Consider the following 14,209-nt stretch of genomic DNA (forward strand, 5'->3'; position numbering starts at 1 on the left):
AAATTTGATTTTTGGAACATAATTAAATGTTGGCTCCTTTCTGTGAAAGCTGGCATTTCTTTATTTTTTTCCCTTGCCTTTCTATTGAGAGCTGTCCACTCAGTGTGTACAGGCTTGTAAAGCAGTGAAATAGGATAGGTGGGTCATTTCAAATAGTTACATCTCTTGCAATAAATTTAGAAACGGTTTTGGTATTATATGAAACAGGTGAATCATCTTTCATATGACACCAAGGGTGGAGTTCTATCTGTATTTGAGAGATACAGTATGTTTTGGAATATTTATATGCAGCCACAAGCTGCTGTTAATCCCAATTGTATTTCTTTCTCTGGAAACGAAGGCAAAACTGAAAATCTGCCAGTCTTATTTCTCGGTTTCATAGTGCCTACAATATAACTGTTTGAACTGATCCTTCACCACTCTCAATTTTCCCTTTATTACACAAAAAAAATCAGTACTCAGTGAGATGTAGGGTATAGCCCCCAATAGAAAAACAAGGGAAAGAATAAAGAAATGTAAGATTTCACAGAAAGGAGTGTTGATATAAGTATTTAACAAATTAATTAAACAAATGCAGAAAATCAAAAGTCATGTTACACTTTAAGCTCTAATATTAGAGATGAGCGAACAGTGTTCTATCGAACACATGTTCGATCGGATATCAGGGTGTTCGCCATGTTCGAATCGAATCGAACACCACGTGGTAAAGTGCGCCAAAATTCGATTCCCCTCCCACCTTCCCTGGCGCCTTTTTTGCACCAATAACAGCGCAGGGGAGGTGGGACAGGAACTACGACACTGGGGGCATTGAAAAAAATTGGAAAAAGTCATTGGCTGCCGAAATCAGGTGACCTCCATTTTAGACGAATAGTGGATTTCAAATCCGGGTCATATGAGAATGTGAACTTTGTGACTATGAGACAGGGATAGCTGTACAGGCAGGGATAGCTAGGGATAACCTTTATTTAGGGGGGAATGTTATTAAAAATAACTTTTTGGGGCTCTATCGGGTGTGTAATTGTGATTTTTGTGAGATAAACTTTTTCCCATAGGGATGCATTGGCCAGCGCTGATTGGCTGAATTCCGTACTCTGGCCAATCAGTGCTGGCCAATGCATTCTATTAGCTTGATGAAGCAGAGTGTGCACAAGGGTTCAAGCGCACCCTCGGCTCTGATGTAGCAGAGCCGAGGCTGCACAAGGGTTCAAGCGCACCCTCGGCTCTGATGTAGGAGAGCCGAGGGTGCACTTGAACCCTTGTGCACCCTCAGCTCTGCTATATCAGAGCCGAGGGTGCGCTTGAACCCTTGTGCACACTCTGCTTCATCAAGCTAATAGAATGCATTGGCCAGCGCTGATTGGCCAATGTATTCTATTAGCCTGATGAAGTAGAGCTGAATGTGTGTGCTAAGCACACACATTCAGCTCTACTTCATCGGGCTAATAGAATGCATTGGCCAGCGCTGATTGGCCAGAGTACGGAACTCGACCAATCAGCGCTGGCTCTGCTGGAGGAGGCGGAGTCTAAGATCGCTCCACACCAGTCTCCATTCAGGTCCGACCTTAGACTCCGCCTCCTCCGGCAGAGCCAGCGCTGATTGGCCGAAGGCTGGCCAATGCATTCCTATGCGAATGCAGAGACTTAGCAGTGCTGAGTCAGTTTTGCTCAACTACACATCTGATGCACACTCGGCACTGCTACATCAGATGTAGCAATCTGATGTAGCAGAGCCGAGGGTGCACTAGAACCCCTGTGCAAACTCAGTTCACGCTAATAGAATGCATTGGCCAGCGCTGATTGGCCAATGCATTCTATTAGCCCGATGAAGTAGAGCTGAATGTGTGTGCTAAGCACACACATTCAGCACTGCTTCATCACGCCAATACAATGCATTAGCCAGTGCTGATTGGCCAGAGTACGGAATTCGGCCAATCAGCGCTGGCTCTGCTGGAGGAGGCGGAGTCTAAGGTCGGACCTGAATGGAGACTGGTGTGGAGCGATCTTAGACTCCGCCTCCTCCAGCAGAGCCAGCGCTGATTGGCCGAATTCCGTACTCTGGCCAATCAGCACTGGCTAATGCATTGTATTGGCGTGATGAAGCAGTGCTGAATGTGTGTGCTTAGCACACACATTCAGCTCTACTTCATCGGGCTAATAGAATGCATTGGCCAATCAGCGCTGGCCAATGCATTCTATTAGCGTGAACTGAGTTTGCACAGGGGTTCTAGTGCACCCTCGGCTCTGCTACATCAGATTGCTACATCTGATGTAGCAGTGCCGAGTGTGCATCAGATGTGTAGTTGAGCAAAACTGACTCAGCACTGCTAAGTCTGCATTCGCATAGGAATGCATTGGCCAGCCTTCGGCCAATCAGCGCTGGCTCTGCCGGAGGAGGCGGAGTCTAAGGTCGGACCTGAATGGAGACTGGTGTGGAGCGATCTTAGACTCCGCCTCCTCCAGCAGAGCCAGCGCTGATTGGTCGAGTTCCGTACTCTGGCCAATCAGCACTGGCCAATGCATTTCTATGGGGAAAAGTTAGCTTGCGAAAATCGCAAACTGACAGGGATTTCCATGAAATAAAGTGACTTTTATGCCCCCAGACATGCTTCCCCTGCTGTCCCAGTGTCATTCCAGGGTGTTGGTATCATTTCCTGGGGTGTCATAGTGGACTTGGTGACCCTCCAGACACGAATTTGGGTTTCCCCCTTAACGAGTTTATGTTCCCCATAGACTATAATGGGGTTCGAAACCCATTCGAACACTCGAACAGTGAGCGGCTGTTCGAATCGAATTTCGAACCTCGAACATTTTAGTGTTCGCTCATCTCTATCTAATATTCTACATAACACATAAAAAGTACCATATAAAACATATTGGTCATGAGTGGTAAATATGCTGGGAATAAAAATAAAACTGCAAATATACTTTGTATTCCTACATGTGGTTGAAGGTAAAACTAGTTCAAAAGTTTTGCTCCACAATAAACTACTGTACACATGTGAGATTCCTGGACAGTCAATGTTAAGTAAATACTAGGGAATGTGTGAGTTATGCCATATTTGGTCTGATCAGAAAAATCTTTTGGCTGCATTAAAAAGGTCAAAAATTTGGGTCATACATTTTTTTTTCCGACAGACTGTAGCACTGGCATAGGACAGATAGACGAGCACAATCTCAATTTCATACACATTTTTATTTCCAAGAAGTCTCAGTAATTTTAAGCTAACCATACAATCAGAATATAGACAGAATGGTGGAGGAGCAACACTCAAAGAGAAAACCATTGTTGAAAGCAATTATAAAAAGGAAGGGGGGGGGGAATAAACATCTAGGAAACAAATAGTAAAGAAAAGTAAAAAGTAAATATTAATCTGTTACACTACCTTAATGTTTGCACCCAATTCTTTAAACTTATGCTGGGGGAGAGGTCTTCATATTTTAATGTAGAATGCACATCAAAACGAGAGATTCCTTCAGATGCATGCTGGTAACAAAATAAAAAAAGATCTTTTTACAAGCCTAGAAAACTGACTCTCGGCTCCAAAACTTTGGGTCGCTGTGCATGATACATTTACTACTAGAACCTTTAACACTTGTAACATATATTAAACATAACGCCTATCAAAAACTTTTGCAAATTATGTTCTGGGAATGCGAATTAAGGCTTTGTCATTTTACTTCACTAATTCAACTTCAGCCAACAAATTGTTAAGATTGTATATACAAACTTCTTAGACTACATTTGCAAATTTGTAAATTGTGCACGTCATAACTTAAAAACATTGTAAACTATGTAACTGGAGTTATCAAATAGGTCCTCTACCACTTGTCTTGTACCACAACACACCAGCATAAGGAACCTTTAAAATCAAACCGTAAGTAAATGAGCAATGTCTATAGAAATACACTAGATGAAAAGAAAATAAAGGGGAAAAACAAAAACAAACTTACAATATTGAGCTGGGTCAGCCCACAAGTAACTCCATGAAAAGATATGGAATAGTCAATACTGACATCACTGAGGCTTGCCCACCAACGTGCAATGCAGAATTCAATGGTCTTGCCCCCCTATAGTTAAAGAGGAAAAAAAGGCATTAAAGCTTAAATAGAAAGTATCAGAAAATAAAAAAAGATATGAATCAGGTTTTTATTCTAAACATTTCCATTTACTATGGCAAACCAAATAAAAAATTTTTTTTAAAAAGTCCCAGTATACAAAAAAATGTACTTTAAATATAATAAATTATATAAAAGTTAATCAAATAGTTACCTGCTACAAATGAAGCTCAAAACAACTCACCAGCACAGGAAATGCTTCAGTTACAGAACCATTCTCAGGTAAAGATGTAAATTTGTAAAACTCATGACTTCTGTAAGCTTTCTGCTTCACTAGTTGAACTGCATGAAGCACGAACTTGGAAGCAACATCCCCGGAGCGAGAAGACACTGTAACCTCTGGCAAACAGGTGAAAGAAAATAAATTATATAAAGATTAAACAATTCTTCAAAAATCCTCAACCACTGCCATAAGATCCATGTATTTCAACGTACCAGCCCAAGTAGCACCTTGAGGAACTTCAATAAAATGGCGTTGAATCTGTCCAGGTTTGAAATTAATATCTTTGCATGTCATATCATATGTAGAATCACCGAGTCTGACAGAAATGGAAAAAAAGGCAATTGAATATATATTCTGTTAGATGCATTAAGAATTAAGGTGTACACAAAAAGCAGAGACCCAAACTACTTCATTATATACCTGTCTACAAGTCCTACAGTCTGGATAATATCAAGCAAAGATACTAAGTTTACTAAGTTTGTATCAGGCTCTTAATGGGGGGTTCTTGTGGATCTTCAAATTTCATTCTAGGATTTTCATACGCATCGTAAAATCCTTTTCTCATTGTATTCACTGAGGGACACTACACCATGGGGTACATACCTGGACACTAGGAGATTGACGCTATAAATAACAGAGGATGTCGGCTCTGCCTTTGGTCTATACCCTCTCCACAAACACTAGGCTAGTGAGTGTGTATCCCCCCCCCCCCCCACCTTCCCCCGATTGGCTCTTGCAGTTGTTTGATGCCTCATATCTGGACATTTCATATATGTACACACACACACAGTATATATAAATAAAAACTGTATACAATCTTACTTACTTTGCTGGAATGACGACAGTTACCGGAACTCTGAATAAAGGACCAGAGTTAGGAGCAGATACATCATAACCACAAACCTGCAAAGTAAACATAAAAAATTAAACAAAATTGAAAATAAAAAAATAAAAAGCACCCAATATATGGCTTATCAGCATACTACAATATGCCAAGTATTCAGTACTCTAGGGTATAAATTTTATAGGGATATTTCAATTAAAAGGTGAAATGCTAAGTTTTTGAATGCTATTGAGGCATGAAAAAACAGGGTTTTGGAGTAGGCCAAACCACCAACTCAGACTCCTTGTTCAACTCTGGACCACTTCATAAATGGCAGCCACAATCAGTCAATAGAAGTAAATCTCAAATTCATTAGAATACCAGCGATTCAATCTCTTGACTTAATTATACAATATTAAAAAAAAAAAATGTATAAAATTAAAAGTCAATTATATTTGAAGCCAAAATCAGTAACTTTTTTGCCCACGATATCAATGTTTCCGACTATCACACGTGTCCATTCTGGGCACTACTGAAGAGGCTATGAGCACAGAAAGCTCGCTCACATAGAAATGTTGACAGTAAAACCTCTACATGTCAATAGTCAGATTTAGGATGAATGCTTTTTTACTGTATTTGCTTTTACTATTTCCTAATGCAAAAGTTTGTTGAAGTCAGAGTCCATTTAAATTTAAGAAGGATTTATGTTTTTACCTCTGTATAATGCACTCCTTCACGTAAACCACGAGGATCCACACGGACATTTATATGTCTACACTGGTTCATCAGCTCCAAGTGACTGGGATACTGAAGCCAGGATGCATTTGAGACAAGCGCCAAGTGAAGTTGAAGGGAAATTCTTTCAGAGTTATCTGTCAACGATATAAAAGAAAAAAAGAAAACTATACAAACAATCAAGATAGAAATAGTTAGTCTCTCTCACATTTCAACTGTGAGACAAAAAAAAAAAAAAGGTCCAGAAAATCACATTAATTATTTTTGTTAAAAGAAAAAAAAGAAAAATCATACAATTTGCATTATGTAGGATGAAATAAGTATTTTATCACCTACCAATCAACAAGAATTCTGGCTCTCACAGACCTGTTAGTTTTCCCTACTCTGCACTCGTTACCTGTATTAATTGCACCTGTGTATGAGACACCTGTCCACACAATCATGCAACACTCCAACCTCTTCCCCATGACCAAGAACAAAGTTGTCTAAGGACACCAGGGACAGGGACAAAACTGTAGACCTGCACAAGGCTGGGATGTGCTACAGGACAATGGACAAGCAGATTGGTGAGAAGGCAACAACTGCTGGCACAATTAGAAAATGGAAGAAGCACAAGATGACTGCTAATCTTCCTCAGTTTGGGGTTCCAAGATCTTGCCACGTGTGGTAAGAAGGATTCTGAGAAAGGACAGAAATCAGTCCAGAACTACATGGGATGACTTGGTCAATAACCTGAAGAGAACTGGGACTACAGTTTCCAAGATTACCGTTAACAACACATTACGCTGCCATGGATTAAAATAATGCAGGGCACACAAGTTCCATTGCTCACACCAGCACATGTCCAGGTCAATGACCATCTGGATGATCCAGAGTAGGCATGGGAGGAGGTCATGTGGTCAGATGAGACCAAAAAAACTTTTTTTTTTGGCATTTTTTTTTTTAAGTACAACCCCAAGAACACTGTCCCACCCATGAAGCATGGGGGTGGAAACATCATACATTGGGGGTGCTTTTCTGCAAAGGTGCATATGACTACTGCACAGCATTGAAGGGAGGATACATGAGGCCCATGTTTCGTGAGTTTGATTAACAACCTCCTTCTCTAAGTAACAGCACTGAAGATGGGTCATGGCTGGGTCTTCCAGCATGACAATGACCTGAAGCACATAGCCAGAGAAACTAAGGAGTTGCTCCATAAGAAGAATTTCAAGGTCATGGAGTGGACTAGCCAGTCTCCAGACCTGAACCCAATTGAAAATCTTTGGGGGGGACGGAAAATCAATGTAGCCCAGTGACGGCCCTGAAATCGGAAAAATCTGGAGAAGATCTGTATGGAGGAGTAGGCCAAAGTCCCTGCTACGGTGCTTGGCCAAGAACTACAGGAAACTTCTGACCTCTGTAATTGCAAACAAAGGCTTCTGTATTAACCCTTTTCTTGCCAAGCACGTAGTTATACGTGCTCCCAAGGTGGCACTTCAGTAGCCGAGGACGTAGTTACCGCACAGTGTCGACACTATTGAAGGGGATGAGAGAGAGCTCCCATAAAGCTTTACAGAAAGATAAAAATTGTGAGTAGATTCACAATTTTTATCTCATCTGAAAGCTTGGAACATGGGCTATAATATGAGATGAAAATTGTGAATCTTCTCACAATTTTCATCTCACTGTAAAGCTTTATGTGAGCTCTCTCTCATTCCCATCAATAGTGCCGACACTGTGCGGTACCACTGTCTTCACTTGACAGCTGCGATCAGCAACCTCTTGGTCAGCTGATCACTGGCTTATTTTGTAGCCCATGTTCATAGCTTCCAAATGAGATGAAAATTGTGACACTATTCACAATTTTCATCTCACAGTTGCACTTTATACGATCGCTGCACGATCTTCAGCACCATAGATAAGAGGGACAGAGGGAGCATACTGCTGTCTTTTTTATCTGATAGCTGTGATCAGTGACCTTTTGTTCACCCCAAAGGATCCAGAGCACGCAAGATTCAATTTAATTCAACAAGAGGTGCCCCCCAAAGACAAAAGATAAAATATAAGTTTTATTAAATATGTTTAAAACAAAACACTATATTAAAACAACAGCTGATGGTCCCCAGTCAAGCCCAGTCAATAAAGGTTATCCACCAGGTGCTAACACATTCAGCAGCTCCTATTAAGTAGTATACAGGTATTGGAATGTGTTAAATGCCACATAGATCTATGATTCAAAGGCAACAATGTAACCAAGATCGTTTCCTGCTATATATGAGGAGTCAAGTTATGTATCCAGTTCAATGTAGCTGGTATTACTCCCTACTAATTACACAGGATCTGATTGCCAATATGTCTCAATAGAGCTTTGCCTGAATCAGTGGAATTAGTGAACATCTATTCCAAAACTTCAATAGCTACCCGATGCTCTACAGATTACAATCCATAACCCAGTTGTCGCCCAGCTACAATGTAAATTAATTTGTCTAATTGGCAAATCTGGTCAGGAGAATTCTAAAGCAACTCGGGGACTGGTGGATAACTAGTTACGCGGAATGGCTCTGATACTATAGCATTCACAGCAGTGATAGCGTCCAAATAAGTGGAATGATTCTGATATTGTTACATTCCAATGTAACACCTTATTTCATGCAATAAAATGCAGAATTTTAGATTCCGTCTCCAACAGTTGAAGTGTACTTACAATTAAAAAAAATTACAGAATTTTCCATTCTTTGTAGGTGAGAAAAGCTGCAAAATCGCCAGTGTATCAGATACTTATTATACTTTCCCCTACTGTATACATACAAACACACACAAACGTTTATAGAGCAAACAAAACATTACATGTAATATCTGTGTAACAACAGCAACTAGAATTTCTAGTTAAAACAGTAATAATTATATACAATTTTACGCCCTCCTTACCTGTGTTTTCTGGGAACATTGGTTCTATGCCTACCCCATGATCTGAGGGGGCAGCAACCTGTATTGGATCCCTGAGGTAAATTCCACGGCCATTTCCCACTGTGACTGTGAACCCTATCTTACTGGTTAGTGAATCATTCTGCATGAGGTAGTCATAAGCTTTGTCAACCTACAAAGAGAAAACAATCAAAAAGTTCATCAGTAAAATGTAAAAATTCACAATTCCATACCAAAATTACCAATCTGTAAAAACATGACTAATGATTACCTTGCATATTAAAAAATAAATATAATAATAATAATAATAAATAATAAATGTACGGTGTGCTACAAATTCACATACCTGAATAATACCATGCCCTTGAGCAAACACTTCGATGTTTTCTGCCTTCATAGCTGTATTTTCAAGAGCTTTCCTAACTGAATGCACAGTGTATGGAACGCCATTTGCTTTGAGACCTAAATAAAAGTAGAGAAAAACAAAAACAGATAAGGAGATATCCATGCAAAGTAAATAAACGCTGCTTATGCTAGGTTCACATGAGCGTTGTGCTTTCCATTGTTTGAATTTAGGGGGGACCTGAACGACGGAGAGCCAGACCGCTAAAACAGCAGTTACATGCGGACACCAGCAGACCCCACTGACTATAAAAGGGGTCGGTCTTTTTCAAACTGAAAGTGGAGAAGAGTATAGACCTCCATGCAGGACTTTTCGTTCTGTTGATTTTTGGCAGTTTCTGCGATTGAATCTCCACAGCAGATGTGAACCCAGCTTTAGTGAGTTATCCCATCTAAGGAGACTTCACATTATATATGGAGTGCATTGGTTAAACATATAGCATTGAAATTACACTTCAAGCACCATGCAGATGAGTAGAGAAAAATATGACAAAGTGCATAGCTAGATTTACCTGATAATACTAGTGCAATGCCTCCACACGCATTAGGAGAAGACATGGACGTTCCATTCATTAACTGAGTGCCACGCAGGGTCCAATTTGGAACAGATGCTATAGCTCCTCCAGGTGCACTTATACTGACTCCAAGGCTTCCATCAGTACTAGTCACAAGAGAAACATGATTACTTTTTTTTTTTTTTTTTTTTTTTTAAAAGCTATATAATTACTTACATATTCTATATCAATATATACTATGCTGCTATCGAGCTAGTTTGACAATGTAGCCACATGATATCACCACGTGTCCAAAAATAAATAAAAAAAAAAAAGGTGCTTTTTTCATCAAGACCACAATTAATAGTCTTCTACCTTTCTTCTAGCCTGTTATGTACAATCCCTCATTCCTGATGGAATCTCCCCTGACCCTGTGCTATTCAAAGTAGAGGGAGTAAAATCGACCAATAAAAGAGAGCAAGCCTTCAGTAAAGCTAATAGAGGAGGTCCGCACTAAACCAACAGTAGTCAAGAGCAAATTCATTAACAGTAGTACCACTGGGAATAATATGAGTAGGAAGACGTTATCAGTTGTGTAAGAGACACTTGTGTGCAAAATACACAGGTTTCATTTTATTTATTAATTACTATAAATATAAATTATGGTAGGATTCTTTTGATACATGTGAATATCCCCAACCTGTGACATACACTGCTTTGCTTGCCTGTCCACTATCATTTAAACTTAACATCCTCATCCACAAAACTGTCCATAGCGCAACAAGTCTTCTCTCATTTCTGTTAACCACTCTACCCACGCTCTCCATTCTACCAATAAACCCAGATTAGTATGCTTCGTAATCCAAACCTTCACCATCCACAAGATTTCTCCTGATTTGCACCAACTCTCTGGAATGTGAGTTAGCCGTTAAAAAAAAAAAAAAAGGTAACTACTGAAGACAAGTCTTTTGACGAGTCTATGTATTTCTTGTTTATCTACAGGATAATACTACTGCTGATCACTCTATTTCTGAATACTATTCTGAATTTCTGTATAGTATTCTATTACTGATCAGTAGCTACACATTTCTTCACATTCCAGCTATACCATATATGGTAACATCCATTTATCCAGACACAGTCATGAAAACCTCCTCCTAGTTCAAATTGGTATAAAATACTGGAGAGAGCGCCACGGCACTCATATTAGGTTAATGATTCTGCAGATAGGGTTTCACCCCAATGTAGCTCAAAGATGTACCGTATATACTAGAGTATAAGTCGACCCCCCCCCTAATTTTACCACAAAAAAAAAAAAAAAAAAAAACGGGAAAACTTATTGACTCGAGTATAAGCCGAGGGGGGAAAACGCATGACATTCTGTTTGTGCTCATGTTAATCCTAGCCGGCTTCAGGCCTATATGGTAATATCCCAGATGTCACGTGATCTGGGATATTACAATATAGGCCTAAAGCCTGTGGTAGTAGTAATAGCCTGTTACTGCTAGCACAGGCTTTGGGCCTCTATGGCAACAGGCTGCTACTGCTACCATAATGCTTTGGGCCTGTATGATAATGCCCCAGATGTCGCTATTCTTCTCCTACCTTTCGTCATCTTCTCCGTTCGCCTACAATCCCAGTTCTTGCCGGTATGCAAATTAGCTCTCACACAGCACTGGGGGCGGGCCCCAGCTCTCAAACAGCACTGGGGGCGTCCCCAATGCTGCGAGAGAACTCTTGCCAGCGCCGCCTCCATCTTCGTCAGCAGCGTCATCTTCAGCCTCTTCTTCAGGCGGTGGCTTGTAACTTCTAGGCCTCGGGCAGAGCAGATGGCGCATGCCCACAGGCCACGAGAAAATGGCCGCTTGCACAGTATTGTAAGCGGCCATATTCTCATGGCCTGTGGGCAAGTGCAGTCTGCTGTGCCCAAGTTACAAGCCACCACCGGAAGAAGAGGATGAAGATGACGCTGCTAATGAAGATGGAGGCGGCACTGGAGAGAGTTCTCTCGCAGCATTGGGGACACCCCCAATGCTGTTTGAGTGCTGGGGCCCGCCCCCAGTGCTGCAAGAGCGCTAATTTGCATACCGACAAGCACCGGGATTGTAGGCGAACGGCGGCGCGGAGAAGACGACGTAAGGTAGAAGAATAGCCTTTCTTAAGGCTATTCCGATGTGGTACCTAGAAAAAAAAAAAATTGTGTCTGATTGATAGGATCCCTTTAAGCAGAAATCAAAACTTAAAAGATGAGACTCATACCTAGGACCTCTTGAAGACCAAGTATATTGATTTGCAGGTAACTTTTCTCGGAGGGAATATTCTGCAACCATCATATCCGGAGAAACATATGCTCCTACGCCTGAGAAAGAACCAATATCAAGTTGTAAATTAAATTCTTCTACTCCAACAGGCAAACATGACAAAATTGTGAACCCTTTAAGGCCTTTATAAAATAAAGAAGTGGCAGTGCACTTTCAGTGAGTTCTATACTAGCAGATGGCCCCTTAGGACATCTAGACAGTCAGTAGCGTGGTATCTGCCAAGAGACCTCTGGCTGCAGATTACAAAGATCCTGAAGGGCCAAGCGCCGAGTATTTGTTGAGTGAACCGCACAAGATTCATCTCACGAGGTTTGCCCAGCGGTTTTTTGGCCTGAACTCATCTGAGACAGTATTGCTATTATACTCTGGAGTCTCTTCATGACCCACAGTATAACGAACAGAGCCCTAAGAGAGGTGAGCAGTGTTGATCCCCTTCCCTGGGCTCCGGTCTTCGGCCCTACAGACATCATGAATGAATGAATTCAGAGACCGCTGAGGCATGCGATTGGGCCTCAGCGGTTGCATAATTTATGTCAGCATCATGATGCATTTGGACACCAGCGTAACCAATCACAGGTTTTAGCCTTCTCTGATGTCATTTATGACATCTGAGACCACAAGACCAGCGCAAGAGCCCAGGAGGTGACTAACACCATGTTTAACTAGAAGCCCTGGGTTTCAACTCATTACACTCTGGGATATGAATAGACCTCAGAGTAAAATAATAGTTTTTGAGTAGCAAACCCCAAAAATTTCAGGTCGGGGAAAAACTAAATCTGGAAAATTTAAAGGAGCTATAATGTGACATTAAACTGTGGGGGAAACATTATACTGTAGGTGTACCAGGAGAGGGAGTTTATACTGTGATGGCAACTAGAGTGTGACATTATATTATATAAGTCTGGGGTGGTCACAGGGGTGGGGGACAAGTTAAAATGTGATGCCACTGCAGGGGCTTTTATACTATGTGTGGGCATTATACTGTAGTTTGCAATGGGCCCACCAATGTGTTAAAATGGCTCTGGCTGTATGTGTATTGTGTGGTATATGATCAAGTTGCAGCTGGTAACAAAACTTGACCTTTGCTCAACTCCGAATCTCTTGGTCCTTCCCTTTAAAGAGGACCTTTCATCAGATCGGGCACATGCAGTTTTATATACTGCTGAAAAGCTGACAGTGCGCTGAATTCAGCGCACTATCGGCTTTCCCGATCTGTGCCCGGTGTAAAGCGCTATTGGTCCCGTTACCGTAGCGCTTTACAGTCAGAAGGGCATTTCTGACACTTAGCCAGGGACGCCCTTCTGCCCAGCAGCGCCTGTCGCGCTGTACAGTGTGAGCGGGGAGGAACGCCCCCTCCCTCTGCTCACACAGCTCGTCCATAGACGAGAATTATCAGGAGCGGGAGGGGGGAGTTACTCCCCGCTCCATAACCATAACCTGTATTACAGATTTCTGTGTATAACCCAAGAGACAACACAACTACCACTTCCGTATATCATTGTACAGGTACTAGTAAAAGTATAATCCCACCTATGACACTAGAGGTAGTTCCTCCTGGACAGCCAACGGTTGTGAGACATGGGCCATTGTTGCCAGCACTAGAGACATAAATGATGTTGTTTTTCCATACAGCTTCATTAATTGCTTCACAAATTCTCCTAAGAACAAAAATACATTTCTTAGAGGGAAGGTTTGCAACGTTTTAAATGATCAATTGACTCATTCACACTTGAGACTCATGTTATGTCTGTACAGTAGTCAATAAAGAAGCACAGACATACCCAGAGTTTGGCCAATGAGTTGCTTCACCATAGCTGTAATTGATGAGGTCACACTTATATTTTATTGCTTCAATCATCTGTAAAATAAGAACACAAATTCATTATTCTAGTCAAGGAAGTCACAAAATGAATTTCTTCTTAATAAAAGAAAAATGATTAAGTCTTCGTAGCAGAACAGATAACGTATCTTACACAGCTCTTGTTAAATCTTTTCCAGGCTTAGGGGAATAGTCAGAAACAACTTGCTTGATATGGCATCCATCTTTCATTCCGGTGTCAAAAGCAGCCTAATTAGCCTCCTCCGTAAGTATGTGAGCACTCTCTGCTATTCTCTATGTGTGTGAGAGAAGAGAGGCTGCTGCTACTAATGACTCGTCTCCCTGCTCTCTCACACAGAGAGAAAAGCA

At 41.2% G+C, this 14,209-nt stretch overlaps 1 protein-coding gene across 3 annotated transcripts in view; it reads right to left on the bottom strand.

Moving 5' to 3' along the window:
• TPP2 (tripeptidyl peptidase 2) overlaps nt 1–14,209 on the bottom strand; it is a 65,217-nt gene that overhangs the window by 35,001 nt on the left and 16,007 nt on the right. For all 3 annotated transcript variants that reach the window (XM_075265324.1, XM_075265323.1, XM_075265325.1), the window contains exons 8-19: nt 13,803–13,879; nt 13,552–13,679; nt 11,960–12,059; nt 9,719–9,867; nt 9,151–9,266; nt 8,808–8,976; nt 5,877–6,034; nt 5,166–5,242; nt 4,552–4,655; nt 4,301–4,455; nt 3,952–4,068; nt 3,384–3,484 (exon numbers count right to left, since the gene is read on the bottom strand). In XM_075265324.1, the coding sequence (XP_075121425.1) occupies nt 3,384–3,484; nt 3,952–4,068; nt 4,301–4,455; nt 4,552–4,655; nt 5,166–5,242; nt 5,877–6,034; nt 8,808–8,976; nt 9,151–9,266; nt 9,719–9,867; nt 11,960–12,059; nt 13,552–13,679; nt 13,803–13,879 (1,451 nt within the window). The remainder of the gene's footprint in view (nt 1–3,383; nt 3,485–3,951; nt 4,069–4,300; nt 4,456–4,551; nt 4,656–5,165; nt 5,243–5,876; nt 6,035–8,807; nt 8,977–9,150; nt 9,267–9,718; nt 9,868–11,959; nt 12,060–13,551; nt 13,680–13,802; nt 13,880–14,209) is intronic.

Source organism: Leptodactylus fuscus, chromosome 2 (genome assembly GCF_031893055.1).
Source record: "Leptodactylus fuscus isolate aLepFus1 chromosome 2, aLepFus1.hap2, whole genome shotgun sequence".
NCBI lineage: Eukaryota > Metazoa > Chordata > Amphibia > Anura > Leptodactylidae > Leptodactylus > Leptodactylus fuscus.